Below are 26,744 nucleotides of genomic sequence, written 5' to 3'. Positions count from 1 at the left end.
GGAATGCTTACATTTGCTTTTTTATTCAACACTTTTCCATGAATTCTTTAAGACTTCCCAACGCTAACACATTGCGTTTTGTTTCCCCCTATTTCATTTGCAGTGACGCTGACGATGATGAAAGTGATGAAGATGATGTGAAGATTCAGAAGAATGTCGTCAAATCACCCAAAAAAGTAAGCTTGGCTATGTTTTTTGTTCATTCTGTAAAAGATAAGATTGCTAGATTGAGATAAGACGAAAGTGAAACCGTAATGATCCCCATGGACAAATCCGGCAAACGGAATGCAAAATAATAATAATAATTGATTGGATTTATATTAGCGCCTTTCTAGACACTCAAAGCGCTTCACATATCAGGGGAGGGAACTCAACTCATCCACCACCAATCACCACACACACATCAGCTATCATGGTGGAGAGTTGAGGAGGACTGAATGTGCCAATTAAGTAACGAGGGATGATGGTCCCATGATTGAAGGAAGGCCTGTTTGGGAATTCAGCCAGGGCACCGGGGTTACACCAATACTCTTGCGAAGAGTGCCGATGGGATCTTTAACGACCACAGAGAGTCAGGACCTCTGTTTAACATCTCATCTGAAGGACGGTGCCCACTCACAGGACAGAGTCCCTGTCTCTCTGCCCTGGGGCATTGGGGAGATTATTCATCAGACCAGATTATTCATCAGACCAGAGTGGAAGAGCACCTCCTACTGGTCCTCCAACACCATGTCCAGCACCAGTATCCCTCCCATCCAAGGACTATCCTAGGATGCAGGAGCCACTGGTGCTGACAAAAAAAGGGGAAAAAGATGTATGAGCATAAAAGAAAAGATAGACAATTGGTGTTAATACTGTAAACACATGCAGCTGACAATTTCAACACATGCAGTGTGTGTGTGCTAGGGCTGGCACGGATCACGGATAATCCGTGACCCGTACGGATCAGCCCCCACGGTTCGGAACGCGGTTCGGAACATCAATAGTCCGGGGACCCCCCCCCCCCCCCCCCCCCCTTTCGTTTCATTTAACGTTTAACGTTAGTGTATGAGAACGCCCAGCGCAGCCAGACACAGACAGGCATAATCATGGCAAGCACAATTGAGCTTCCTCATCCCTTGTCGCTGCTGTAAAGTATGTCTGAAGGCTGTGGCTAGTGGCTACTAAAGACAGAGTCACACAAACTTATTTCAACACCTCTGAAAAAGCACAGGAATGCGATCAGCGTGTTGCGCGCTGCACAAGATAACGAGAGCCACAACACACACACACACACACACACACACACACACACACGCGCGCACACGTTTCACAAACACATTATCACCGGACGGTGAAATGTTGCCTTAGGACACATAACAACAAAACAACACGTGGGGCCACTGAGTAGCTTAACGTAGCATCAACGTTATATTTCCAGACTGACCTGGTCTGGTCTGTAGGTCTGTACCCGTGTCATGTGACTGGTGCAAGCAACAGCCACGAAGTTAGGCATAGCAGTGCCACCTAAAACAGGAAGTTGGGTCGTTCTGCCTTCAGAGTAAAAGCATACATTGTGTCACTTATGAGAAAAAAATATTTTTTGAGCTGTGCAGGGCAACAAATGGTTAGAGAATTATAATAGTATTAAAAAAATCTAATCGAAAATCTAATTTTGAGAGAAAAAATCTGATATATATTTTTTTTTGCTGATCCGAAAAATCCGTGATCCGTGGCTCAAAATCCGTCACGCGATCCGATCCGTGGGTTTTCTGATCCGTGCCAGCCCTAGTGTGTGCAGTGTGTAACATTGAGAGGGATATGTGAATCTACCGCAATATGTATATACAGTCGATCCATTATTACAGTGGTTCTCTGTGGGGTCCAGGTACCACCAGGGCTCCTTGAGGGGATTCCAGGCGTCCCCAGTGAAACCGAGTGAATCAGAGTCCTTGTGAGTCCCAAGTGGTAGCGGGTTAAATTCACTCCCCAGTATAAAGGCCCATTAACCAGCTCCGCCAAGGGAGCTAGCTCTCTTGAGGTTGCGCTGTGCGCTTTGCAAGTGGGAGATCGTGGATCGAATCCCGCCCCACCCCTGGGCAAGCCCTTAACATGGGTTGCTGCCAGAACTGTCAACACAACGCAGGTTACACCAACAAAATTCATACATTAAGTTAACAAAATTATAGAATGTGGAAGAATTACTTATTTTGATCTTAGTTTCACTGTTGTACCTCTCATAACTGCCCTCTGCCTTAGACCTGCTGTAATATAACTGCCCTCTGCCTTAGACCTGCTGTAATATAACTGCCCTCTGCCTTAGACCTGCTGTAGTCAAGTCAAGTTTATTTGTATAGCACATTTCATACACAGAGGCAATTCAAAGTGCTTCACATAAAATGGTTGACAGGAAAAGAAAAGAAAAGAAGAGAGTAAAATGGACATTTAAAAGCATCACAACAAAACTTAAAAAAAAGAGTATAAAAAGTGCATTAAGCAACTTCATTAACTCATTCACTGCCAATATCTGACTGGCATTTTTGGCACAGGCCAAGTATTTCCATAATGTTTGGTCATCTTTCAAGACCCACAGTAAATTCTGTACTAGGACTACAGTGATGTCCAATACCTCGAAATGAAGATCTAAGTCTCTACTTTCACCCCCAAAAAGAAAGTTAGCTTTTAGCATGTTCTGTACTCTACTTATAACCCTTTTTATACACCCAATGTTCATCAAAAAAGCCTGTCTGGGAAGAGAAAAGGGAGAAAAAAGCATTTTTGTAAAAGGGCACAATCTCAGGCATAACTCACTCTCAATTCTTTTATTTTGAACTGTATTGACATCAGACATGTAAATATTATTCGTTAGGACACAAATGACAAAAAAAAAAAATATATATATATATATATATATACACACATGAAGTGCTTTTTTTTACATTCAACAATACAGTTTACTCGGTGTGAGTGTGCAGACAGACAGACAGACAGACAGACAGACACACCGACAGACAGACAGACAGACAGACAGACAGACAGACAGACAGACAGACACACACACACACACACACACACACACACACACACACACACACGATCCCCCTTTTAGATTTCTAACCCAACATAGGATAAGCAATAACCACGCCCTGTGGCGCTGGGATTGGCCAGGAGCAACACTGGAGGGCACGCAGCCCAGCGATTTCATAACTGAAGAGCTCTTGAGAAGGACAGCGGGCTGCTGTGAGTGCCTTCTGCCCGCTGCTGCCTAGCTGTTCCTGTGTTTATTTTTGATTTGTTCTGGTACACCCGTCTCCCTATCAACTCTGCTATTTGATCGTTCCCGTTTTCCCCTCGGCTATTCAACACGTCCTCACCGCCCTCGCAAACTGATCGATCATTTCCTCATTCCTCCGATGATCAAACACATCTCTTGATTACTTTCTCCCGTTTTCTCCTGGCTGGCACAGAGGAAGGCGACTCCAGCTCGTGCCGAGGGCGTTTCAATTGCGTTTCTCCTGTCTGCACAAGGAAGCGTTACCCGTTCTCTGCTTTTCCTCTTGCTAGATTTCAAAACAACAGCTGCGGTATGTGTTTGATCGCGTGCTGTCGGCTACCCTTTGAAGGCAGGGACCTGTGTCTGTGTGACAGGCTGGGCAAGTGTTTGCTGCAGGCGCTGCACCAATAAAAACAAAAACACGTCAAACACGTCCTTGGCGGGGAAGGCCATTGCTGATAACACGTCAAAGACGTCATTGGCGGTGAATGAGTTAAGCACATAAAATGGTTGACAGGAAAATAAACGAAAAGAAGAAATAAAATGGACATTTAAAAGCATCACAACAAAACTTTAAAAAAAGAGTATAAAAGTGCAATAAGCAACAGGCGCAGCAGTTGCAGAAAGAGCTAAAACATTGGGTTTGTAATATAACTTCCCTCTGCCTTAGACCTGCTGTAATATAACTACCCTCTGCCTTAGACCTGCTGTAATATAACTACCCTCTGCCTTAGACCTGCTGTAATATAACTGCCCTCTGCCTTAGACCTGCTGTAATATAACTGCCCTCTGCCTTAGACCTGCTGTAATATAACTACCGGTACCCTCTGCCTTAGACCTGCTGTAATATAACTGCCCTCTGCCTTAGACCTGCTGTAATATAACTGCCCTCTGCCTTAGACCTGCTGTAATATAACTGCCCTCTGCCTTAGACCTGCTGTAATATAACTGCCCTCTGCCTTAGACCTGCTGTAATATAACTGCCCTCTGCCTTAGACCTGTTGTAATATAACTGCCCTCTGCCTTAGACCTGCTGTAATATAACTGCCCTCTGCCTTAGACCTGCTGCAATATAACTTCCCTCTGCCTTAGACCTGCTGTTATATAACTTCCCTCTGTCTTAGACCTGCTGTAATATAACTTCCCTCTGCCTTAGACCTGCTGTAATATAACTTCCCTCTGCCTTAGACGTGCTGTAATATAACTTCCCTCTGCCTTAGATGTGCTGTAATATAACTGCCCTCTGCCTTAGACCTGCTGTAATATAACTGCCCTCTGCCTTAGACCTGACCTGCTGTAATATAACTGCCCTCTGCCTTAGACCTGCTGTAATATAACTGCCCTCTGCCTTAGACCTGCTGTAATATAACTGCCCTCTGCCTTAGACCTGCTGTAATATAACGGCTCTCTGCCTTAGACCTGCTGTAATATAACTGCCCTCTGCCTTAGACCTGCTGTAATATAACTGCCCTCTGCCTTAGACCTGCTGTAATATAACTGCCCTCTGCCTTAGACCTGACCTGCTGTAATATAACTGCCCTCTGCCTTAGACCTGCTGTAATATAACTGCCCTCTGCCTTAGACCTGCTGTAATATAACTGCCCTCTGCCTTAGACCTGCTGTAATATAACTGCCCTCTGCCTTAGACCTGCTGTAATATAACTGCCCTCTGCCTTAGACCTGCTGTAATATAACTGCCCTCTGCCTTAGACCTGCTGTAATATAACTGCTCTCTGCCTTAGACCTGCTGTAATATAACTGCCCTCTGCCTTAGACCTGCTGTAATATAACTGCCCTCTGCCTTAGACCTGCTGTTATATAACTGCTCTCTGCCTTAGACCTGCTGTAATATAACTGCCCTCTGCCTTAGACCTGCTGTAATATAACTGCTCTCTGCCTTAGACCTGCTGTAATATAACTGCTCTCTGCCTTAGACCTGCTGTAATATAACTGCCCTCTGCCTTAGACCTGCTGTAATATAACTGCCCTCTGCCTTAGACCTGCTGTAATATAACTGCCCTCTGCCTTAGACCTGCTGTAATATAACTGCCCTCTGCCTTAGACCTGCTGTAATATAACTGCCCTCTGCCTTAGACCTGCTGTAATATAACTGCCCTCTGCCTTAGACCTGCTGTAATATAACTGCCCTCTGCCTTAGACCTGCTGTTATATAACTGCCCTCTGCCTTAGACCTGCTGTAATATAACTGCCCTCTGCCTTAGACCTGCTGTAATATAACTGCCCTCTGCCTTAGACCTGCTGTTATATAACTGCTCTCTGCCTTAGACCTGCTGTAATATAACTGCCCTCTGCCTTAGACCTGCTGTAATATAACTGCCCCCTGCCTTAGACCTGCTGTAATATAACTGCTCTCTGCCTTAGACCTGCTGTAATATAACTGCCCTCTGCCTTAGACCTGCTGTAATATAACTGCCCTCTGCCTTAGACCTGCTGTTATATAACTGCCCTCTGCCTTAGACCTGCTGTAATATAACTGTCCTCTGCCTTAGACCTGCTGTAATATAACTGCCCTCTGCCTTAGACCTGCTGTAATATAACTGCCCTCTGCCTTAGACCTGCTGTAATATAACTGCTCTCTGCCTTAGACCTGCTGTAATATAACTGCCCTCTGCCTTAGTCCTGATCTGTCCACCCCGACATGTGAGAATTAAATGGAAAGTGCAAGGTACCAGCTGAGGGCCACTCACACCAGGCATATTTGGAGACTGTTATTCAAACTCTGTTATTCCTTTAGATCTCTTCCTTTTATGAGACCCATGTCACTCAAAGGTACCACTTAGACGCCACAACATGCGCGAGCTATGGTGTGGTTTGTTGAGTGAGAATGCTATCTGAGCTAACTACAGGAAATGACCCCAAAATGCCTGCTTTCATGGGTAGAGACTGACGTTGACAGCAGTTACTCATGCTTGGAAAGTCTAGCATTACAAACTGCAGTCTGGACTGGTGCTCCGATTCAGCTGCTTCTTCTTCTGTTCTATCTAAGTGGTAGAAACACCAGAGAAGGTAAATTATGCAAAAGTGCAGACAAATCATCATGCTTAGTTAAGTTACTAATCAGATTTTGCCTTGTTTTTTTCTTGTGTCCTTTTTGAGGTGAGATGTTTTGGAGTCCTCTTACCTGCACAAATGAGCAATTATGATATTGTTTTGCTGTGTTCTTTAATCACCTTCTGTGAAAATGAATGTTTTGGTAGGTGTACAGCAACTTGTTTTTGTTTGCAGCGTTTCCAATCCCCTTCATTGTCCACCAGGTGTCAGGGTAGCCAAGGCCTCGTCCTCACACATAGTTGCTGTGAAAAATAGTTTCTAGAGTTTTCCCATGCCGTGTTAGATATAATTGGTCCCGGATCCTTTTATGTTTACTTTTTTTTTTTTTTTTACTCAACAGATTGTATGATATACTGTAAGTGGCATTTGATTTCTCCTGGCCCTTCCCATTTGTGCACTCGCTGACCGTCCACCATGTTGTTTGAGACAAAACATGGCACTTTTTCCTCCTGTTCCCTCTTGCACCCACCTGTTTTCCCAGAGTAAAACACAGGGTCTGTGATTTCTCCTCTGTAATCTAGTTGAATTCTCACCGTCTCACCAGCAAGACGGCACTAGATATAGGTTATGCTATACAGGCGGGCGCAAAGACACGCACATACAGACACGCACGCACACACACACACACACGCTCAGAGATGCGTGCATACACACACTTATTTACACGTGGACATAACGCACATGCGTACACACAAATGCACATATACAAGCATGCAAACACGTGAAACGGTCTGGTAAAAGGGCTAACTAGGGCTGTGAATCTTCACTGGCCTCACGATTCGATTATGATTCAGAGGGCTACGATTCGATTACGATTATCGATGCATCTCGATGCATCTTCAATCGATGCGTCACTTTTTTTCCCAATACACAATTTATTTTTTCTCACTCTTTTTTCTCACTGTGTGGCTACTTTTAAAATAAAAGTGCATTTGGAATTGCATTGTATTATGATCCAAATAAACAACTGCATGTACTTCCATTATATTTTATTCGATTATTTATTTCTTTTTTCTTTTTTAAATAATTGATTTTTGACATTTGTGAATCGATGCAGAAACGTGCACGTCCGCATCGCAATGCATCTTATAATCGATTATTTTTGACACCCCTATAACAAGTAGGGAACCGTGAAATCGCACAAATCAAGATAAAAGGTTATGTATTTTTCTTTCGGAAGAAAAAAGTTTTCCCACTCTTTTTTATATTACGCAATACGCAAGTTTAGATGTTGAAAAACGCACTCAATATAAACAGCAGTTTTAGGATGTTAGCAAACTAAGCTTTTTCTGGGGAAATCAAGCTTGTTCATCGACTTTCAGGGTGATTTTCACTGAATGTTGCTTTTAGGAGGACGGACATTCAAATAAGCAGAACTTCTGCAAATATTTTCAGATTTCAATGTATGACATCATTTGAAAACGTACAATCTGCACTTTCATAATCTGTAAAAAAAGAAAAGTAAAAATAGACCGTGGCCTACTTGTTACCCAAAAATACCAGTCCCTGTCACAACAACAAACAAGCATGCAAATGTATAAAACATGAACATGAACATGAACACACACACACACACACACACACACACACACACACACACACTGCTCTAACACATGCACACTAGTTATGGGAAACGTCGTCGATGTTTCTGTAAGCCGGCATATCTTTGTCCTTCTGTCATCCCACTGTTAATATCATTGCTCCTTTTTTATCGTCTCTCGTGCCATTTCTCCTTTGCACCTGGCCCTTCTTTGTCTTTGAACACTTGTTTTGCGTGTTAGCAGCACAATCACTTGCAAGTGTGCGTGTGCGTGCGTGCGCGCGCGTGTGTGTGTGTATGCCTCGTCTTTGTTATTTTTACGCGGGTGTCTGTTTGTGATTTTTCTTTTTTTTTCCCAACACGGCCGTCCAAGTGCAAACTGTGCCAGGCGGCAGATCAAAGCGGGGCAGATGCGCATACCTGCGACGTGAGCGCCCATCCTGGCCTCAGGGTCACATGACAGCTGAGCATTTCTGTCACCTGTTGATTTATTCTGTTGTCTTCTCCAACCCCCCCCCCCCCCCACCCCCCTCCTCCTCCTCCTCCTCCTCCTCTTTAATCCTTTTCTTCACCCTTCTGCTTCATCGCTCCATAGCTATCTCAGGCACACAGCTATTATAGAGCTGCTTTGCATGTGCTATGCAGAGTGATGTAGTCTACTGTCCAATCCATACTATGACTCTTGCACCTTCTCCAGTGTCTTCTTCTACAAGTGCAAACACTCGTGTGTTTCACTTTCCAGCCAGCCACTTTTGTTAAAGCTGCATTGAGCGATGTGTTTGTGTTAAAATAAGTGTTAAATGGCTCTATATTCTGACAGCAATCACTGAAATAGTGTTTGGTCAGTGTTTGGATAGTTTGAATTTGCCACCAATTTTGATCCAATCAGAGGAAAGTTGACATTTTCTGAGAAACGGAAGGTCGGATTTTAACACAAAAACATCGCTGAATGTACCTTTAATGGTGTTTTTTGTTCTAAAGCGGGCTGCGTCTGACTCTAATTCGATGATTTGTTGCGTATCTCCCCTGCACCTGTTGCATTTCATCCACTCAGTAAGAGACTGTAAGCCCACATCAAGAAAACACATGTGATTCACTTATATCTGAAATGTTTGTGTGACTGTGTGCACGAGTAGCCTATACCATGAGTGACACTTTCTTTGTTTACATTCAGTGATGTGCAACTTAACCTAGCCATCGGAGAGAGTGTTCTCTCCATGCAGCCAGGCTACGGCATGTAGCAGCATTCAGTGGGAGGCCAGACACGTTTTCTCAATGCGAGTTCAAATACCGCATCATGCATGATTTTCTTCTGCTTATGTTGAACTTCTTTTATTGACTATTTCATGTGCATTTAGGCTAATTATTGCTTTTATTTATTTGTTCTTGGTGATATTTATTTCATCCTTGAGTGAAAACATTTTTGATCAGTCCAACTTTCCCCAGTGGCTGTCATCCTGCTGTGAAAATGCAGCCGACCATGGTGGTGAAAATGTAAATTTCATAAATAACTTTATGAATCTGTTTTAAGGGTGAACAAGTTGCAAGATCATCTTGACTTTGTTGAAAATGTGTTTGGTACTTAATTAACTTAGCTAAAAGCCTATACTGTCTCTAACTATCCTACTACTGTTCAAAAATGTTGAACGTCCTCAACGAGAGAAAGCTCTTATGAGACTGATGTCCTGCTGCTCCGAGACAAATCTGTTGATTAATCCTTCAAAGCTCATGAATAGAGCCCTTATTATGTGATGGAGCTCTAATACTGAACTTGTGGTGCAAAAACCTTCCCAGTGGGATGTGTCCCCTCACGGACCCCCCCCCCCCCCCCCCCCCCCCCCATCTGGCTACTCTACTTTTTGGCAACTTGATACTCTTATCAAAGACACTGCTTCTTTTTGTACCCAATGTGAAATCCTGTTGTCCATGTCCTGTTTGCAGTGTGTACTGTTTAACGACGAGGCGTCAATGACTATGTTACGACTATGTTTCCCTCCTAAGTGACACACATAACTAGAAGTGCACTGCACTCTCCAGACCTCCGCCAAGGCCGATACTCCAGTCTGCTATGATATTATGCAGATTTTGTGAGTCGGATCGGAACCCTAATTCACACATATCCCTCCAGCCACTCCCCCTACCCACCCCTCGAACCCCGACTCTCTACGACCTGCCTATCCCTAGCTATGGGCCTTATTCCCCAGCCTCGCCCCCTTTCATGACCACACCCCCACTCACTACCCAGATACACCTAGCCACTCTGCCTACCCATACCTCGAATTCCGACTCTCTACGAACCTTGCTACCCCTAGCTACAGGTGCTGTTCCCTAGCCTCGCCCCTTCCTGATCACACCCCCTCCCACCACTCATATCCCTTTAGCCACTCCCCCTACCCACCCCTCGAACCCCGACTCTCTACGACCTGCCTATCCCTAGCTATGGGCCTTATTCCCCAGCCTCGCCCCCTTTCATGACCACGCCCCCACTCACTACCCAGATACACCTAGCCACTCTGCCTACCCATACCTCGAATCCTGACTGTCTACGATCTTCCTATCCCTAGCTACAGCCCTTATTCCCCAGCCCCACCCCCCTTCCTTGACCCACCCCCCACCAGCACCCACATCACACTAGCCACTCCCCCTACCCAGCCCTCGAATCCTGACTCTACGATCTTCCTATCCCTAGCTACAGCACCCTTTCCCTAGCCCCGCCTCCTTTCTGAGGCGGGGCTTTCAGATTGGATCCATGCCAAAATAGACAGAAAACATCACTTCCTGGTGGAGGAAAACATGTTTTCTAATCTTGTGAACACAAAAAAGCTGAATGGAGTAGATTACTGTCATCCAAAGGTGTTTGAAAGAAGCACAATTTGCATCGGTACCAAAACGGATGTGACATGTTTTTGTTGTAATGTTACTGTGCATTTAGGGTTGGGCAATATCTCAATATTATCATGATATGGGACTAAATATAGTCTTAGATTTTGGATATTGTAATATTGTGATATGGCAGAAGTGTTGTGTCCTGGTTTTAAAGGCTGCATTACAGTAAAGTGATGTACTTTTCTGAACTTACCAGACTGTTCTAGGTGTTCTATTATTTGCCTTTACTCACTTAGTCATTATATTATCCAGATTTCTGATGATTATTAATCCAAAATCTCATTGTGTACATATGTTGTGAAAGCACCAATAGTCAGAGAAGGAAACCCTGTCTTTGCATTTGATTTTGATCACAGTCTTGTTTTAATACAAGTGCTTATGATGTCACATCTCACATGTGGCTTTGACAACTGAACATGTAGCCCACTTCGTAGAAGATACTGAGATATATATATAGTAGATCACCATTCAGCCTAAAACAACCAAGTTATGATTTCTGGTCCATATCGCCCAGCATGCACATGCATGTTCTCAACATTGTTGTCCATTCATATTGGCATCAGAAATAGGTTACACATCCTAGAGTAGATTCATCAATAACAACAACGACGACGACAGTGTGAATGTAGTTAATATACAGTATCTCCGGACACGTGACACAGCCTGACAAACTGTTTCTGTGTTGTTATTCCACTTGGTAGCCAAAGGGATTGGTTCAGTTTATTTGCCCAGTGACAGATAGAATCAATTAGCCTGGTAAACCATCCGGTCACATGAACTCACATTGTACCAGCCTAAGAATCAATGTGATAAAGAAGAAAAAAGAAAAAGAAAACTATGATAAAGAACAAAAGATACTAATGCGTGTTGGGTGAGATCATTTTTTTTATAGGCTTCTAACATCTCACCTCAAGATTAAAGCGAGTCTGATGACACATCACAGAATTGACCTTTTATCCGGGCTGAAGTGCATCTACGAACAGTTTGAAGAGAACACATTGTTCCTTCTTTGATTTGAGATCTGCATTTGGTGTATGAACATCTTTCCATTAAAAAAAAAAAGCCTGCCCTCATTGGGGGAAGCCTTCCATCTCCTTCCATTACCCAGCAGGCATTGCTCTAGGAAATTACATGTGTAATTGCCTTCTACCAGTTATGTCAACACAGGCAATTACAGTTCTCTGCCATTCCAAAGCGAATGCCAGAGACTGCGAGGAAACGTTAGTGCTCAGAAAATGCAGGTACTTGCCTAAGCTATTACAAGGTAATTATACAGGTGACTGAGAGCAATGGGAACCTGACAGGAAGGCCTGCAGTGTGGAGAGGAACAGCAAGGGGTCATTGGGCAACTAAGTAACTGATGAGTAAGAAACTGTTCAAGTGTGCCCAGTGGTTCCTCTTTCATCTTAGTGATGAGCAATTTTATTATCACAATGTGTGTTGCATAAAATGAAGCACACAAATACAGATGAAGATGACAGATGATAAAATACTTGGTTATTGAATTACAAGAACAAGAAATAGTGTTTTTTTAAACTAAAAGAATTGGGACTAGAGTTTGAGCCTGTGTGAAAGAGTGGAAACACTGAGTGCATACTAATCACATTTTGGTGAATATAAAGCATTAATATTTATAACGTTGATATTATATGGCAGAAATGGCGCCCCCTGCTAAAACACTGTCGCCCCACTTTGGCCTTTGTTTATTGTGATTTGCTGATTTGCTCAATTCAATTTATCTTCTGAGCTTTTGAAACAAACACATACCGGTACTTTTTTTATGAACACTTGAGTAAAATGAATCTGGGAATTTGAGTTATGTTTGGCTTAGAAAGTTCATAATGATATTTTGTCCAAAATCTACTTTTGCAAATCTTGTTAAGTTGTGTTTTTTCTTCTCCCCCCCCCCCCCCTCTTCTCAGAGCCCAGAGTCTTCACCTAAGAAGCCCAAGAGTACGAAACAAAACGGCTCTGCAGGAAAAGCAGGAGGATCAGCCGCAGGCAAACCACAGGCTAAGGTAGGCCTACATCACCTGCTCGGGTTTGTTTACACTGTGTGCATGGTATAGTCAAACCACAGACTAAGGTAGGCCTACATCACCTGCTCGGGTTTGTTTACACTGTGTGCATGGTATAGTCAAACCACAGACTAAGGTAGGCCTACATCACCTGCTCGGGTTTGTTTACACTGTGTGCATGGTGTACTCAAACCACAGACTAAGGTAGGCCTACATCACCTGCTCGGCTTTGTTTACACTGTGTGCATGGTATAGCTCTTGTGGTAAAAGGGGGACAGCCATCACACTGTACACTTAAAGCAAAAACTGTAAACTGCTCATCAAAAACACCATTCAAAATGGTGATTAAACAGAGGAGTCAAGGTGGGTCACAAAACACAACAATAAGTTAAAATCTCTCCCGCTGGAATAAAGCAGCTGAGGACCATTAATTTAAAACATCCATTCAGAAATCAGCTTCGACACGGACATTTCAAACTACTTATGTGTTAAGTGCAAACCTGATGAAGCCTGGAGGCAAGATGCGTTATCCAAGCCGGTGCACTTGTTGCTCTGGAAAAAACCATGACACATACGAATGCAATGAAAGCTCAGTGTGGGGAATACTTTCATCTTTGTGCGGAAAACCATCCCCGCACAAAGCAGCACCTGGGCAGATAACGGCTGTGCACAGGGCATCTTTGACCAGGGGTGATTGTTTGTGTGTATTGGCCGTCGCTATTAAAACACGTCAAAATACATCAGAGAGCCTTTGCCATTCCACCGCCAAAGAATGCGATAAATGCACGTAGCAATTAGCTCAAGCTGATAGTTAATTTCTCCGGTGGAATGTCTTGGACGGCCGCCTCTCAAAACCTCAAGGCTTGAACTCTGGCTCTCTTTAAGCAAACACACCTGACCTCTAAACGGGTTTCCTGGGGCAAAGGTTTAAACCCGTCACCCCTTTAGCCTGACCCCGCTCTCTTGAGTCGCAGGCAGCCCACCTTTGATGCCCCTCAACCCTCTGTGACACACACCCCTTATTTGCAAGCTTTTCTGCAAGTTTACTCATTTCCCAAATCCTGTTACAGTGATAATTCAAAACGAAAAAGGCTTGGAAAGAAGCTCAGTTTAGATAAGATGATATGTGTTGGCAGGCAAACGCCCCCTGCAGGCTGCACGTTTGATAGCACATGCCTCTTGGGTGATTTGTTTCGTTCCCAGCGGACATAAACAAATTGTCACATCTCTGCCGTTTTGAAAGAGAGAGAGAGCTGTATGATCGTTTGTGATGCTAAACACTAAGCCGCTTGATCGCCAAGCACCTGAGGCGAGAAACCGATCCCCCCCCCCCTCCCCTCAGGCACAGTGTTCTTGCTGTGTGGGAGAGTGTGGCTAATTCTGTAATGGCGGTTGTCCAGACATAACACAGTGGCTGTGGAAATGCTCCGGGGGGATTAGCCGGCGGGGCAGCTGAACCGCCGAAACCATCCCGCCAGTTGAGCTCCCAGGGCCCGCGGAGCCTGGAGCGCGGCCCCCCCCGCCCCGCGCCCCTCTCTCTCTCTCTCCCCCCTTCTACACAACAACTGTTCCCTCCCGACAACCTCTTCACACCCCCCGACTTCCTGGACACACCTTCTCCCAATTGCTCTCATTACCAGCGTTTGATGTCTGGTGCAGCTTGCGCTTCCAGATGCCCCTGAGGAGCGGGGGGAAACGGGTGTGGGTGTCTCCCCCCCCCCCCCCCCCCCCTCCCTCTTTCCTAAGTGCAGGTGACTGGTCATTAGATTGGCTTGTCAGATCTGTTGCCAGTACTGAATTTCTCACCTCTCACATCCCTGCGTGTAGCTACACCTTCTTGCATAACAGGCTCGACACGAGATTCAGCGGTGAACTCCAAGCCGCGCTGATCTGATCTGAAGTCACTTTATCTCGCAGCTGCTGCGCTTTGATTGATGGATGTGGAGAGGCCGATGCCTCGGAGGAGCACACGTCACCGTCGTAAACTTGTTAACCACTTTACTCGTGCTTCTCCCCCCCCAAAAGGGTGTCTGTCATTGTTTTTGCGCAGCTGATTGACATGTGTTTCAACAGGTGCCCCCGCCTACCTGTTTAAAGCTTTGGCCTACCTGTTTGTTTTTCCATAAGAATGTAAGCCCAGTTTGACTGTGATTCTTTACTTCGACTGAGTCGACAGTTTGGATCTGTTGTGTGTGTGCTTGTCTAAAAAACGTGTCCTTACATATATACTTCTAAATAGATTGTGAGAGTCACAGTTTATCAGTGACCCGTCTTCTTTTTCCATCCCCTTACTTGGCCCCCAAAGCTCTCATTCCGACAAAGTGACAATTACCATCCGACAGACTTGGTGATCAGAGGTGTCACAACCATGTGTTTGCAGTGGATTGGAGACGAGCGATTGCATCAAATGATAGCGTGCTAGTGATTAAGTTCCATGTCCCGTGGCATCTGTAATCAGCGTCTGGCCCAGATGAAAAAGCTTGCTGGCTTTGTCTGTTTATCAGCTGTTTCAGCTCCACAGCTGTCCTTTGCAAGTACAGAGACGCCCCCAAATCATAAATACGTAGCGCTTTGGCCTGGCCAGGAGCCAGCAGCATATGTGCTCCTTTTTTGTAGTGTTGTGTGTGTGTGTGTGTGTGTGTGTGTGTGTGTGTGTGTGTGTGTGTGTGTGTGTGTGTGTGTGTGTGTGTGTGTGTGTGTGTGTTTTCTTCATTTTAAACCTTTTGATCTGTGCTATAAAATACCGATGTCTTGGGGACAGCGACAGATGATTGCATTCGTCAAGCTGGAAAGATAGAGAATGTATTTTCCTAACTGTTTTCAAGCTTCTTCGTTTTTTTTTTACCATTTCAAGTCTTAGCCTGGTTTCAAATGCTCTCATACTTGGTTCAAAGCCTGAAGATACTTGTACATAATGTTAGGTTGTCTGAGGAATCAAGTAGCTTATTTCAACACTCGGCTCTTGGCTCGTATTTGTAGTCTTTTGGTGGAGGCTTGTATCCAAAGCACCTTACAGTGCATTATATTTTTAGCATGGCTGCCTCCAGAGAGAATCAAGCCCCCTAACTCTAGGGGGCAGTATGGGTGCCACGCTCGGCTCTACCCATTGAGCAGTAGAAGCCTTGTGTAAAGAATAATATCGTGTTAATGCAGAAATGATAATCGACTGAAAAGAACGGCCCAAAAACAAATCACTGAGTTCAGTGTACCAGCAGCCTTTTGATCCTGACGCCTTGCTGTTTTCTCAGTGACTGGGTAAAGAAGTTCCTCTATGAGTCTCTCCTCTCCTGTTTCACATGTGTCTCTGGCTATCAATGAAACCCTGCAATTTCTCTGGATTCCAGCCTGGCCGTGCATGTAGGGACAAGCTGTACAGCTTGTGTAACACGCAGCCGCGGCGTATGGCGTGTATGTGTTGTTGTTGTGTCACATTCAGACACTTCCTAATTGAGGACCTCTAGGGGGCCGCCTGGGTCTGGACACACCTGTAGTCCTGCTGGTACAGTGTTCGTGCTGCTCTCTCTCCCTCTCTCTCTCCCTCTCTCTCTCCCTCTCTCTCTCTCTCTCCCTCTCTCTCTCTCTCTCTCTCTCTCTCTCTTGTGCTTCCCTCTCTCTCTCTCTCTCTCTCTCTCTCTAAGGGAACAACATCTACACAAACACAGGCCTCTTTGCGTGTCAAAGTAACACAATGAGGTCACAGAAGTGACATCATAGAAGTGGTGTTTTTGACCTGTGGCTTATAATAGCATTGGTTTTATTCTCGGCAATCCATGAGGTGTCCGGGGGTAGTGTAGCAGTAGATTCCCTGCCTACTGTGCCTATCAAACACCATCGCAGGTTCGAGTCCCTGTGTCACCTCCGGCTTGGTCGGGTGGTGTCCATACAGACACAATTGGCCGTGTCTACGGGTGGGAAGCTGGATTATTAAGGGTATTATATGTGTCCTGGGCCGCTGCACTAGTGCCTCCTATGGTCGGTCGGGGGAACCTGATTCAGGTTGGAGGGGAACTGGGGGGGAATAGCGTGAGCCTCCCACGCGTTCCGTCCTGCCGGGAAAACGCCTCGCTGTCATGTGAAAAGACGCAACTCGTGACTGCACATGTATCGGAGGAAGCATGTGCTAGTCTACGGCTCTCCCCAGATCAGCAGAGAGGGGGTGGAGCACCGACCGGGACAGTAGGGGGAAATGGCCAAGTACAGTTGGGGGAGAAGATGGGAGAAAGAAATCTGGGGGGAATAATTTGGCAATTCATAAAGACATTCAACAGAATAGAATGTTATCTTTTCCTGTGGAAGTGATATTCATTTGACATCAGCAGCACATGCTTAGCTGTTATCAATAAAGGAGCATGATGAGAACATTATGCACCCCTCGACAAGCGTGACCCTTTTCTCCTCCGCTTCAGTAATTAGGATTTGCCACCAAAAAAAAACAACACTCTTTTCTTTTTTCCTTTTTCCTCCTCTCGACAAACAGTCCGTGTTGCTCAACGTAGAGTCTGGGCTTGCCCTCTCCTGCTTGGAAACAATAAAAGGATAATTTGTACCCGATGTATTTGTAAAAAAGGTGGTGTAATTAGGGTAGAATTTGTTGTCCTTTCTTACGCTTTTATCCCCTTCCAGCTGGTTGCCCACGCCAAGCCTGTTAAGAGCACAGCCCCAGACTGAATAGGTCACGATAGGTCTGTAGGCCAAATCCTGTCCCACACTCGACCAGTTCATCACCAATCAATTACAATTAGCCGTTTGATTTAGGAGAAATCCCAGTGGAACTTCCAAGAGTCTGTTGTCTAGACTGTAATTTTCGAGAACTACTGGTCGTAAAGACTTTCATTTCATAGTGGCACACAGCAAAATGAACAGATAACAGCTAGAGTTTTTACAGAATTACATACTGTGATTATAGATATTTTATTGATCGCTCTATCGGTCATCTCTGTCTTTATTTGTCTCATGGATCAATCTCTCTAATGTGTTTTTCAGACACCCACCCCAGGAAAGGGCAAGCCTGAGGCTGGCCCGTCCAAATCTCCCTCTCCCTCTTTGACCGAGATTAAGAACAAGTTGTCATCAGCAGCTAAAGAGGTAAAGCTACCATCCTCATTTGCAACGTACCATCCTTAATTGAACGTCCGACATACAGCTAAGCTAATGATATTATAATGCCCCCCCCCCTTCATCAGGGAAAAGGACTACCGAAGACCGAGCAGAAGTTTGAAAACTTTGCGAAAAGTTCTTTTAGAATCTCAGATAAAAAAGTAAGTAATATTTTTGTCTCTTTTTGATGTGTAATTGTTGTATGGTGCTAGTATTACCACAACACCGTGGGCATCAAAATCAAAAAAAGGGTTTCAAAGCAACACATTTCTTTCACGTGCATTGCCCTTTTTTTAATTCATTAGGGATGCACGATGATATATCAGCACGTCATCGGTATCGGCCGATAAAGGCTTTCAAATGAAATATTGCCATCGGCTCCTAAACAAGCATTTCTGTCGATAAAATTACGCTTTAATTATGCCCAAATGCTCAATGCTGAGTCAGTTTTACATAACCTAAGGTGAAGTCGTTTTTTATTATTTTGCCCAGTGAGTAACGTCACATTTTGAAAAGCATTGTATTTATGTCTGCATCTGCAAGTGGGACATCACAATAAGATCGGGCAAAACAATGTGTTAATTCCACTACAGGAGAGACTTGATCTTCTCTGAAATTAGGTGGGGGAAAATGCATGCATACGTCTGTATCAGCAATCAGCCAAAATAGTTAGAAAATCTACTATCGTGCATCCCTATCATGATTCATGATTCAAAACGCCTTTTTATGTATTTGAATATTTTTGGCCCCGCTATGACAGGCGAATAACAGGAATTTATGTTTTATGGACACGGCCAATTAATTTCCACTTCCTGACTGTGCTTGCTGTCAGGTATCCAGAAATATTCCAGGTGTTAAGTGTTGGTAGCTATGGCCATATTCATGTCAACCATAATTTTGAGCTTTAAGAGCTAAGCTAATACCTCAGTGCCATTATACATAGCCAGGAATGCACTATTGTTCCTCACACCTTACAATGTCCAGTAATGTCCTCACACCTTACATTGTCCAGTAATGTCCTCACACCTTACAATGTCCAGTAATGTCCTCACACCTTACATTGTCCAGTAATGTCCTCACACCTTACAATGTCCAGTAATGTCCTCACACCTTACATTGTCCAGTAATGTCCTCACACCTTACAATGTCCAGTAATGTCCTCACACCTTACATTGTCCAGTAATGTCCTCACACCTTACAATGTCCGGTAATGTCCTCACACCTTACATTGTCCAGTAATGTCCTCACACCTTACAATGTCCAGTAATGTCCTCACACCTTACATTGTCCAGTAATGTCCTCACACCTTACAATGTCCAGTAATGTCCTCACACCTTACATTGTCCAGTAATGTCCTCACACGGTACACTGTCCAGTAACGTCCTCATGCTGCACACTGTCCAGTAATGTCCTCACACCACACACTGTCCAGTAATGTCCTCACACCTTACATTGTCCAGTAACGTCCTCATGCTGCACACTGTCCAGTAATGTCCTCACACCACACACTGTCCAGTAATGTCCTCACACCTTACATTGACAGTACACACCGTACACTGTCCAGTGATGCCTGTGATTGCTGTGCAGCACAGTGCATACTCTATGAATGATGTTCATTTTTGCGTCAGTGGACTCTTTAGAGATGGAATGGGAGTAGACCTGCCAGGGAAAACTCTTTCCCAGTGATTTACTGGTCCGTTCTCTCACAAGCGTGTCTTTTGTAGCCTTAATGAAGGGACTGGAGGTATGTGGATGGTACCAGTCTCTCTCACATCCAAGGCCTTTGACCAAATCCAAAGAAGATTCTCCTAAATGCAGGATTTAAAGCTTTTCTAATACCTCCTGCCATATGAAAAGAAAAACAACAGTCCCGGCACAATTGATTTACAGAAGACGAATAAATCACCCAGACCTTTTAGATAATCACTTTAGACTCAATCTTTTTCTAGAGTTTGTGTGTCAAACAGTAATCCCGTATTGTCTGCATTGTGGCACCTTTGTGATGGTGGCACCAAATTAAAATTCAAGTTTACATGGACTGCAATAATCTGCCTATTGTCCTTATTATAAATAAGACAATATTTCGATTAAAGTGTTTACATGAGCTGCTTTAGATCCCACGCATATTCCGGTTTACATGCTACAGAGCAGAGTCCGATGAATCACTGAAGACACGCCCACATGACGTCCCTACGTCCGAGTTTCCTTCTGGAATTGAACGTGAAAGCCTTTCTGTCATGTTAGGGTTAGGCCTGCCGTGTTAGGGACAAAATGTTGGGACTTCATCTTTACCTCCGCCACGGAGTTGGCGGGAGGTTATGTTTTCGTCCCTGTTTGTCAGCAGGAGATCTCAAAAGGTTATGAACAGATTTGGCAGAAAAGCAGGTTATGGGCCAACTTAAAAGTGATTAACTTTCCACGTCCATTGGCCAAAAGGGGGGCGTGGCAATAGGGGTAGCTAATCACAAAAAGGCGCCTAAGCTTTAAACAGATTGACGTAACGCTGCGCCACGACGGAGTTATCCACTCTAGTCTTCTTCTGTAAACAAGTTGACATCACTCGCTGGAAGCTAGAACACGTGTCGTCAAGCAGCTGGACTGCTGCAAAATGCTGCGAAAACTCAGATGTCACAGTGCTATTAAGGTGTATACATGTCTACAACGCGCTACAATAATGTGACTAAGATCAGAATACTCCACGTCTTAATTCGACTATTGCTTATTCTGACTGTGACCTTATTCAGGTTAAGGTCATCAGAAGATGCTGTTTACAGCGGTGTCTTATTCAGAGTCTTGTCTTAATCGGGTTCAAATATTGTTAGAATATTGCAGCCCGTGTAAACACAGTCACTGAAACATGTGGAATGCTTTTGCATTTGGTTACATTATATCGCATGTTTAATAAGGATCTGGTTTGCAGACGCTCATTTGAAACAGGCCATGTGAACATGCGTTTGCGCCTCGATGTAAAAGCGTTAAGTGTACAGTCGCGAGCAGGTGAAAGCTCTTTAGAGTGCAGCGAGGCCCGGGTGGACAGGGAAGGGAGTGGGGGGGGGGGTTGGGTTGGGGAGAGCTTGTTGATCCCAGTGTGTGTAGAAACATCTGTACAAGTGCTTTGGCTCCATCAGCCAAGGCTGAGATCTGTCAGAGCCCGAGCACCTAGTCATATACTCTGGTATGTAGTGCTGCCCCCACCCAAGCCCTCGTCGTACCCCAGCAGCCCCATTTCAACTCACTGTTCCCACAGGCCAGACACGGCACAAAAAGCATGTTGTAGTAAAAGTGAGTCATGTGTGTCTCATGCAGTATAGCACATCATTTGGACGCTTTATAATTAGTCTCTCTCTTTCATGCCACCCCTCCCCCCTCCCATCCCCTCCCTTACCTTCCTCAGGTGATCAAGGACCTCTGGAGCTTTGTACAAACACTGAAGATTGAGAAAAAGTAACACACATGTTGTCACTTTCAATCACATGTATGTTTTGCACCCCGCAAGAAGTTTTAAAGGCACAGTCCGCGAGGTTTCCTTCCCACTCAGCCACGTCCGTACCGCCAAGTACGACTGAGTGATCAGAAGTAACAGAGCGCTGGAATCGGGAAATGCAGTTGATGCAATGATTCGGGCGTTTTTTTTGGTTTGGGTTTTTTTGTAAGTTAATTATGCAATAGGAGATATTGCAGAATGTGCCTTTAAATAGCTCCACTGTAAACTGAGGTGAATCAGAGTCTCATTTTGTGTGAATTTGACAACCCAATAAAATGACGGCATTGTACTTTTTTGGAATCCACGGAAATGTAAAATATGAACATTTCTGAACCAAAATACTTTGCATAGACGAAAAACTAAATGGCAGTTAATTTAAAAACCGCGCTGCCTGTCTAACGTTAAACACAAATAAAACCACTTTGGTTATGTTGGCAAGTAAACCACTTTTGGTTAGGTTTAGGCAAGTAAAACAACTTGGTTAGGTTTAGGCAACTTAACCAACTTGGTTAAGGTTTGGGTTATGGTTTGAGTCAGGGTTAAAAGCGAAAGTAGAAACACGACGTGGGAGTTGAACTGGTGCTCTCTTGCTTGTAAGATGAGGACGCTACAAGTTCTCCAATCCCACCCCTACTCCCTTAGGCGCCCGCGACGTACTTCAACATGAGACTGAGAATGAGCGTGAATATTAACATTGTACACGGCATTAGACTCCATAATGTTAATATTCACCTATCTAGAAACATGACATGCGCAACATATTTTCATTCAGAAATGTTCATGTTTTACTTTTTACTTTTTTTTTTACTTTTACACAAGATTGAGACAGGTGCAGACATCTTTATTGTCCACTCGTCCACAAACGTAACGCCATGTACACCTGGAGCGCATCCTGTTGATGGGCAGCAGACAGCGCCTAGTCAGTCCTGTTTTAAAACACATTTTGATCACGCAGTGACAGTCACCCTTTTCATCATAAAATAGGAGGATTTCTGAGTGGTTTTATGTCTGCCCTGGTATCGGTCAACTATTTCACTACCCATGTCATGATTTTGCATCCCTGCAATTAATTGATGTAAGTTATATCATTTCAATTACTTTCCTCGCTCCACACTAATGAAAAAACATTTATTGCCAGTGATGATCTGAACTGCATATTACTACAGTTTAAACATTAATCTGTCAGCAATCCTTTTGAATTTGAGGTTCAGTATATTAAAAAAAATCGTTAGATTACTCGACTAATCGAAAAAATAGTCGTTCGATTAATCGAGAAGAAAGTAATAATTTGGGACAGCCCTATTACGGACAGAAAAAAGTGCCGGTGCCGAATTCCAGTTACCGGAACCGGTACCGGTATCGGTTCAAATGTGAACTGTGCCCAACCCTACTTGTAACACCTTTGTAGTTTGCTGCCAAGCCTTGAATCACCAAACCTCTACAATAGGACATTATACAGTATGCTCTTATAGAAAGAAAACAACACAAAAAAGATGTCAAAGACATGACTGGATTTGATTAGAGAAACTAAACAGAAACAATATGGTGGATAACAGCAGAACTCTGAGATCCATATATCTGCAGTGATTCATGTTGTTTTCCATATAAAATACTTTAGTGCATGGGGTTAATTTATTGAATGACTTTGAAGAAAACGCGTAGAAAGGTCACGATTCTTACATTTGTTTGGCAGACATGTTGCAGACCCTCAAATTAAAATATTGTAAACCCGCAGATGAAGCCATTTCAGAGGACATGTGCATTATTTTAACCAGTTGTTTATGGAAGAATGCCAGTCAAAACCCCGGCCATTTGTGACACTGGAAATGAACTGAAAGCGCTTGTGAAAATGAATCCATCAGCAATAGCAGAGAGGGCCATCTGTACCGTGATAATGGGTACGAGTTGCAGCCGAATAACATGCACATGGTATTTCAGCTTTTACAAAGTGGTTACCAACGCAGGAGTGCTGACTGAAAGCTTTTCTTCAGAGTAATAGACATACAAGATGAAAAATAATAATAACAATAAAAAAGTAAGCTTAAAATAGTTTGATAACTAGCTCTCTAGTTACAATAAGAGTTGAAGTGCATTGTGATGCATTGAAAACATTATAAGCCTATAATAAGCTTGAGTTATCTTTTGTTACAAAATATTCATTAGACATTACATGCACATGGCATTATCCATGCAGTTACCCCGTATAACTTTCTTGCACTATATTTTCAGTAGGCTACTTATCACGCTGTGATTCTAACTGGCATACGTTCAGTTTGTGCTTATGATGCCTCATAACGCCTTATGGACACCACACCACTTCAGGTTATAGCAACCGGTAATGCTTTGCTTGCACGGCTGTGCTTAAGGGGAATTTTCAGCATGGTTAGAGGGCATCTATCACCAATGACAATGAAATAACTGTAATCCAAGTGTTTAACTATCCCTCATCAAATATCTTTATTCAGATACAAAATTTGACGTACCTGTAATGTCTGGCAGCCGAGGGTTTTGTTTCAGCGGTCAAACCTCCCCTATATCAAACACATCATCAATATCAATTGTGAATTTGGTTCTCCTGTAAATAGTCCTCTTACTTGTATTCACCATTACGGCAGCTTTTGAATTATATTTTTAAGTGTATGCTTAATCCGCCCTTTTGCTAATTGCTTGTTTTGCAGCTTGGATCTGTTTTCATGATGTTTATTTTGAAACATTATTGAGATTCTGTTGGTGTTTTATGTGTAGGATAGTTCCCCTTTCAAATATTTTCAAATGTTGTGAGTTGTTTGATTTGAATGTATGCCATCTTTAGTCCTTAGTCCATACCTTTTGTTCTATTTGAATTATTTTGAAGCCCGTACCTGAAGATGTCTAAACGAGATTTACTTTGTTGATAACTGGGTGTACTGTATGTTGTTTAGCCTGTTTTGGATAAAATAAGAATGTGTTACATCAAATTGTCTGACTGACTGCACTCATTTCACTATTGTTGGGTGGCAGGCAAGTTTAATTAGATTACAATCAATTACAATTACGCCAACGCCATAGAACTCCCATGTATTATTATTGTTAACTCCGATTTGAATGGCAGTATATGGTTGTCATCTGTGCTTACTTGATTTTGATTTCAAGATATAAGAATGTAACTACCAATGAATCAGACTTTTAGATAAAGCCTTTGTTGTTTTGTGATTAGTTGGATGAGGCCTCTTTGTATTTTTGTCCATAGTTAGTTGATAGTCGATAGTTGGTGAGAAGTGAATTGGCACAATTAATTAAAGTGATCAAACAAACTGATACATTGAAACATCTGCTGGACATGTTGGTACATACTGTATTGTGAGTATCGCTCAAGAGAACATTGGAAGAAAGTGTGTATTTCATCTTATTTAGTCAAAGTTTCTTGATTTGTTCAAGCATGACTGCTAATGGAAGATATTTGTTAATGGTTTGTTGAGATTTAACATCCATCCTTTCTTTTTCTTTTTTTTTTACACCCAACTGTAACATTTACCTGAATAAAGTAAATCCCAACTGGCTTTTCGTCACGTTCTTTAATGAATAGTATAGTATAGGGCTAAATATTAATCTTCGATATATGTCGTAGTTTTGACTCACTCACTTCATCTAGTGTGTCATAGAAAAAATTACAATGTTAGCAATGCAACATTGTAATTAAACCAGAGCTTGCAGTATAGTGTGTTTTTTTTAGGGCCATACAGATGGCATCGCTCCCAGCAACATGCAAGAATGTGAGCCGCGATGTCGAAAATCTTTTTGAAAGTTTCCTGGTGACATGATGTTCATAAATCTTTTTTTTTTTACAAACTTTATTTAAGTTTTCACATTATGTAATGAAGCAATATTACATTGAAATGTTATCAATACACTTTAAACCCCATACCCTCCCCCACCCACATTTTCCCATCCAGGGTCATACAACAGACAAACAAACAAACAAACACAGTCAAAGAAAGAAAAAGAGGAAAAATAAAATAAAATAGTTGCCAGCTTTGTCATTAGCGTTTGTATGTATGCCAGGTAGATAATATTCAGTCAAAGGTTATACTTTCAAAGTGACTAATAAAAGTTGACCAGGTTTCATAAAATTTCTCCTTTGATCCACGTACAGTATATCTGACCTTCTCCAATTTCAACATTGACATCACTTCCTGAGTCCATTGCTTAAAGGACGGTGGGTTTTTTGCCTTCCAATTAAACAGAATAAGTCGGCGGGCCAGAAGAGAGGCAAATGCAATTGCATTTCTTTGGTGACCTCGGAGGCTCACTTCTGGTTGGACTGCACCAAAGATGGCAGTGAGGGGATTAGGACTCAGTGTTGTGTTAGCTATGGATGAAAAACACTCAAAAATGTTGGACCAAAAGTTGCTCAGAGCTCGGCAGGACCAGAACATATGCCCTAGAGTGGCCGGGGCATGGTTTGATGTTCATAAATCTGACTACAAATCTGCGTGCAAATTTCTAGGGTGGAGATTGGATGGACGTCCGTGTTGGTATCGATCCCGGACCATTTTTTCCTAGTATGGGCCGGGATGACCACGCCCCGAACTCATTTGATTGGTCGCCGCAACTGCTTCTTCCTGAAAACGTGCGGCAAGTAACAATTTGGTTACGATTATGGTTAGGGTGTGAAAAAAGTGCAGCTTAGGGTGTGTTCCATCCTGTGGTTTAATGAGGACTGGTTTAAGTCCCGGTCAAACCACACACATTTTTATAAAACATTAGGGCAAGGACAACAATTTGGTTAGGGTTTGATTAACATCATGGTTAGATAAGAAAACCCTAATCTTTTTTTTTCTTTCCATTTTATTTTTAAAATTGTCCAACTTTCAGAACATGAAAAACAAAAGGCAAACAAAAAGAAGGAAAATAAACTCAGACAAAGAGAGAGAGAGAAAACGACACATACCGACATTACAACATGGTGCTACCAGCCACCTAAGATGTTCTTGCAAAAGATGTTATACATAAAATCTCGTGCGAGGAGTCCATGAGAAATCAACTGGGCAAGTCACTCGTCTTTTCTAACCTCGTCCAAGTAGGCCAGAAACGGGTCCCATATAGTTGAGAACTTCCTGAGTGAGTTAGTCCTCAAGAACCTGAGTCTTTCCATGCGCACAACCGAAACCATGTCCGCAAGCCACAGCTGAAAAGAAGGTGGGGAGGGGGACTTCCACTCCTTCAGAATGAGTCTTTTGGCGACAGTCATCCCCTGCGTCAGAGACTGCTGCACAGCCATAGGGAGGAGCAGAGAGGATGGCGAGTTTTGCCTCCGGCTGAAGGGTTATTTTATAGGCCTTTTATGTGCTGTAAAGCAGGGGTTCCCAACCTTTTTTGTGCCAAGGACCAGTAGATACATGGAAAGAAAGTCAC

At 43.4% G+C, this 26,744-nt stretch overlaps 1 protein-coding gene across 1 annotated transcript in view; it reads left to right on the top strand.

The window, feature by feature from the left end:
• npm1b (nucleophosmin 1b) overlaps positions 1-24,888 on the top strand; it is a 29,629-nt gene extending 4,741 nt beyond the window's left edge. Inside the window, exons 7-11 of the mRNA XM_083651382.1 lie at positions 104-176; positions 12,674-12,769; positions 17,753-17,854; positions 17,953-18,027; positions 21,261-24,888. Of these exons, the coding sequence (XP_083507508.1) occupies positions 104-176; positions 12,674-12,769; positions 17,753-17,854; positions 17,953-18,027; positions 21,261-21,314 (400 nt within the window). The 3' untranslated portion in view covers positions 21,315-24,888. The remainder of the gene's footprint in view (positions 1-103; positions 177-12,673; positions 12,770-17,752; positions 17,855-17,952; positions 18,028-21,260) is intronic.
• Positions 24,889-26,744: the final 1,856 nt, after the last annotated feature.

The sequence above is a fragment of the Poromitra crassiceps genome, assembly GCF_964638095.1.
Source record: "Poromitra crassiceps genome assembly, chromosome: 15".
Taxonomy (NCBI): domain Eukaryota; kingdom Metazoa; phylum Chordata; class Actinopteri; order Beryciformes; family Melamphaidae; genus Poromitra; species Poromitra crassiceps.
This window is presented reverse-complemented; position numbering and strand designations above follow the sequence as displayed.